This window comes from Montipora capricornis, chromosome 2, assembly GCF_036669925.1.
Source record: "Montipora capricornis isolate CH-2021 chromosome 2, ASM3666992v2, whole genome shotgun sequence".
NCBI lineage: Eukaryota > Metazoa > Cnidaria > Anthozoa > Scleractinia > Acroporidae > Montipora > Montipora capricornis.
This window is the reverse complement of record NC_090884.1, coordinates 43959587-43964586: the sequence shown is the minus strand read 5'-3', so window position 1 is coordinate 43964586 and position 5000 is coordinate 43959587. Positions and strand designations below refer to the sequence as shown.

At 37.1% G+C, this 5000-nt stretch overlaps 1 protein-coding gene across 4 annotated transcripts in view; it reads left to right on the top strand.

Annotated features, from left to right (window-relative positions):
* Positions 1–5000, top strand: part of LOC138023064 (high affinity cAMP-specific and IBMX-insensitive 3',5'-cyclic phosphodiesterase 8A-like) — a 52172-nt gene that overhangs the window by 346 nt on the left and 46826 nt on the right. For all 4 annotated transcript variants that reach the window (XM_068870109.1, XM_068870115.1, XM_068870104.1 and 1 more), the window contains exons 1-2: positions 1–286; positions 426–482. The exon at positions 1–286 is cut by the window's left edge. In XM_068870109.1, the coding sequence (XP_068726210.1) occupies positions 14–286; positions 426–482 (330 nt within the window). In that variant the 5' untranslated portion in view covers positions 1–13. The remainder of the gene's footprint in view (positions 287–425; positions 483–5000) is intronic.

The window sequence follows — 5000 nt, the reverse complement described above, 5'->3', positions numbered from 1 at the left end:
ATAAGCCCTATAAATGGGCTGTGCTCCTAGCATCCACGTCTCACAATCTGGAGTATTTTATTGTAGAGACGAAATTCGTGAAGGATCAAGTCCAAGACCGCGACCATCTTCACCAAGTGAGATTGTCGGCCATATTCGTACTAGTTCAGATTCTGGTTCACATATTTCTTCTTCTTCCTCATCTCGCAATCGTGGAATTAACAAAAAGGGTCAAAATTCACATAGAGGCAGTTCTATCGAAGCAGAAACCCAAACGTACGATACGAGAACTATGGAAACTTCGAAGGTAAAAGGCTGATATTTTCCTGTTCGACTACCGACTTTACGTTAGCGATCAAAAACTACTCCGTTAACCTTTTCGTCACAATTTGTCTATTCGTTCTCGCGAGATCCGTTGATAATTTTTTGTGCGGCTGTTTTTGCAGGGTGAGAGTAGAGAAGTTTCATTAGGACCTATGAAGTTATATCAAGCGCCAATGCAGGTGAGATTTAACCTGAGCTTCGTTTGTTTCTTGAAAACTTTGACTTGAGGGTTCGAGACTCTTAGGGATGATGTGAAGCATTTCCCGGCATTTATTCTGTTTTCGAACCCTTAAAAGGTGGCGGATGTGTGGCTCTTTTGCGCTGTGAATCGGATCAAATTGCCTTCATTTTGCGTCCGAGAATGAAGTCTTGTATTTTGTTCATATTTCAGTGTAGATGTTCATTTTCGAAATGAAGCCTGGGTTGTACATTCGAAACATTTTTCCCGTGTTTTGATCCAAGCTTTTCACATTTCACTCATCAAACTGAAATTCAACTGTTTTTTCCCTTCATTATGTCTTTTATATCCTTGTTGGGGGAAAAATGTCCACCAAATTCATTCCGGTTTTTTCCACTCCAAGGGAGTGCAAAAAATTTAGCAATTTTTTATTTACAAAAGATGTCGTTGCGTGAGATGGTCTGTGTCCTTTCTTTACTTAGAGTTTCTTGCGTAAGCCTCCGAGAGGTCATTGCCGACTTAAGTGAGTTGGAAGTTAATTTTTTGGTCGTTTTGAAATGTATACATAGATATATATCCCTTGCTTGAAGTAGATCAAGTCTTCACCGCGTCTAATACACAAGTTCCGTCAATATGGAAACCTAGAAGAACCGGTGTTTTGCGTTCGCAAAAGCGCTTCAAAAAGTCGGTGTTTCAAGTCTGACCTTCTTAACTTTGAAAATCTGCACACGGTTGACGTGTTTTCGGCGGATTGTTTTGTTGTGGATGCTTTCTGTTCTTTCTTCAGTACAAGGGTTGCAGTTTTCGTCGAACATGGACGAAAAATTCGACCTACCAAGACGAGAAAAACGCTCTGGCCCTTGGTAAACAAACGAACGACACGATATATTTCACGTGCAACCTTTCGAAGAAATCTGAATTTGTACATTCACAGTTTGACCTTGAGGGAAAAGGTATTCGATGGTTTACGTACACATCACATCCCGCATGGTATCTGAAGGAAGGAGGATACAAATAAGTTGCATACATGAATAAGTAGAATCCCGATCCAGTTCAATTTTTTGGATATGATGTCTCCAACCAACACCAGAAATGGAAAATTGCATTGATTTTTTTAATCGTTATTAATTTTAGTGTAAATTCTCTTTCCAGTCAAAATTGCACGGTGGTAAATTATTTATTTTAAAGCGAGAACACCTCGTTTTGCGAACAAGTTACATTTTTATATGAAGCTTTTATGATTGTTGTAACATTGCGTAAGATCATGCACTGTGGGGAAGAACGAACCTGCAAACATCACTTTATGCAAATCAGTTATATTTTCTGTCTTTTTTTTTCTGTTGGAACCATCAAATTATCAAACGAAAGAAAAAATCTGACTGCTTACCAACTGTATCTAGGGTTAAATGGGTTGGTGTTTTTTCCTTCTGTCATGAAAATGAGGTTCACCTTGTAGAACCAGTTTTCTGGGTTTTTTTCCCTTCAACCTAAGCTTACTAAGCACAGTATTGTCAGCTATTCTGGAATTAAATTGAAAAATAATGGAGTTCTTTGAGATGCAAGATAGAAGACAATAGGGGAGCTAAAACATATTATCACTTTAGGTTGTGTTCCTTATTTCTCCAGAAATTTTAAAATATAGGATGTAATAATCTTACACTGGTGACTTTACGGAGAAAGGTGATCTCTGTAGTTGGTCTCCTCAGAGTAGCTGTTTGGAGTCTTCAGTGATTGGCAGTAATGTTTATACGAGTTTTTTTTAACATTTCCAGCTTTTGAAGCAGTAGATATTAAATTTTGTCAAAATATAATTATTTCAAAACTTCAGTGGTCATTTCCTTCTTCTTCTTCTTCCTTCTCATTCATAAAAAAAGTGAAATGTCAAGAAGTTGAAAGTCAGCAGTGGGTTAGCAGTTATCAATTAACTGCACCTCCCACCTCTGTAACCCAGGTTCAACCCCGGCCTCTGGTCGTATGTGGGCTGAGTTTCAGTCAATCTCAATCTGACTCCTAGGGTTTTCTCTGGGTGCTCTGGTTTTCCTCCCTCATCAAAATGGACTCTCAGTCAATTACATGTACATCTGACTGCGGGCGGATACCCTAATAGGGATAACGTCCGGTATGCTTCCCTTTCGATGAATTAAATGAAAATGAATAAAGTCATCGAAATCATTTCTTTAGTACGCTAAGAACAGGGCACATGGTCATGTAGTGTGACTAAAAGTGTTCTGTCCAACTAAAGACGGTAAGGTTGGGAATCTTTGAAATAAGTTAAGAACTAACTTTGTTGTTGCATAAGGGTTCATGTTATTCAAATGTCTTGTTTGTGGCTAATTTTCCAGTAGAATCTTGATATTGAAGACTTGGAAAGCAAAGCGTAAGCGCCTTATTTTTTTCTTTAACATTACTTAAGCATTTTCTGAAAAATAATCTACCAAAAGTAAGATTGAAAATGCTTCAAATGGCTTGGTGATTTTGGAATGGCTGCTTCTCTTTATTTTCAAGCTTGTTTTGAATATGAAGCTGAGTAAATAGCAGAATTCACACCAGTGATCTCTTTCTTAGTTTTTTTTTTTTTTGTCCAAGTGTGGAAAAAAGGCAGAAGCCAAGTTTCGATTCCTTCACTGTTTTTGGTCATACTCGAATTTATTAAGGGTGGACATTTGGTGACTTGTGCTTAGATGGCTGTGTAAACTTAAGAATTTAGTAATGGGAAAAAACACAAACCTGTCGCAGTGTCAAAGTGACTCTGAAACATTGTTCCATAATGATCAGGGGAATAGTTTTTGGCTCAAAGCCATACCTAATTGCTAGAACTATCTGAGTTTTAGTCAGGTGACACAGTTTTGCTATTTAAACCATAAATTCATCCAGGTGATAAATCATAAAAATGACAGTTTTCATTGAATGTGTTGATTCCCCTGTTTTTGCTTCCAATTTGTAGTGAATATATTATACCTATAGTTCTTTATTTTTATGAATCCTTCTGAAGGAGAATTTCTTCCTTCCTTTTTGCATGCATGGAGAAGTCCAGAACTTTAAAAGACTAAAAAGAAAAGGAAATTGTAATCTTATTAATAAAGACGGCACAGTTCTTGTAATTATTTCTTCAATGTACCAAAGCACCAAATTTCTTGCTTTCATTCAATGTGTTTGGCCCTTTATTTGGCACATTTGAATAAATCCTTCATGATCCTTAATGCGCTTGTAATTAAACAGCGGCTTATGCATGTCCCATTAATTAAACAAGAATGAGACAAACCAATTCAGGTTGCCTTTGGAAATTAATTCTTACTATTCAGTTGCCAAATAAGACTCATCAACTTCAAGTTAATGTGCAGTATGCTTATTTGGTTCTTTAGGCGTAAGTTCATTGACTCCTAAACCGCCATCATTGACAAATGAAATTGTCTGGTTGCTCTCATTTGAATTGAGGAAACACTTGAGTCGGTTATAGGATCAACGTTATGCCAGTTGTAATCAGTGCACTTGGTGGAGTCTTATGAGAAGTCGATGTGTGAAAAGGATGATTTAGGCGAAAAGATTGTCGTAGAGATGTAGAAAACAATTTAATGCACAGTGAAACAATAATATGAAACACAATAATTTATCAGGACTTTTGACAGAGTGATTGTGTATAATTTATTTATTTATGTATTTATTATTACTATTTATTCTTTTTTGTATTTTGAGCCAATAGCTCAGCCAATAGCGTCTTACTGTGTCCACCCAACAAACTTTCATATTTGACAACTACATGTAAATATGTCAACTCAACAACCCACGCAATGGTGTTCAATTTTCAACCATACGATCTTTGCAAGGTGGCGTGACTGTCAATCAAATTTTCAAACCCTTATTGGTGGATAATTTGTAAACACTTTGTTAGGTTGCCACAGTAAGGCACGTCCCACTGTAAGTTCTAACCTGTTATAGGCAGAGTCTACAGCTACTTCAACTCCCACAAGATTTATCGTACATACAAAGTTGTAACAAATGGCCAGTGAAAAATTGTGGTGGTCTCTTATTAGTCTAGTACTCAATCTCAATCTCAGAGGAGTTGTGCGTTTTTTCATAAAAGCATAAAACTTCTCACCAATGTCAACCAAGGGACAGTTAACAGTTTTGGATATAGAGGCATGCCTGAAATGTCCTGCAACTTTTGAGAAAAATGCTGATGACTCAGCAGAAAACAGGTCTCCATGATGGTGAGGATTGATGAGTTCTTTGGCTTTTTGAGAGGTTTCTAATGCCATGGGTAATGTAGCATGAGAGGGTCATGCTAAGACTTATCTTGACAGAAGATTCTTTTCATTTCAATGAGAAAGCAAGCACATGGAACCACAATGGGAACAAGAATCATTAAATGGCATTATCTTTTGCTTTTCCCGGTGGAAGTTGAGATAGATATCATCAACCAAAGTCCTTACAAAGCACTCATTTGGAAAAGATACATTGACAACATCTTTTCTCTATGGAACATGAACAAAGAAGCAATTTACAAATTCACAGAGCTACA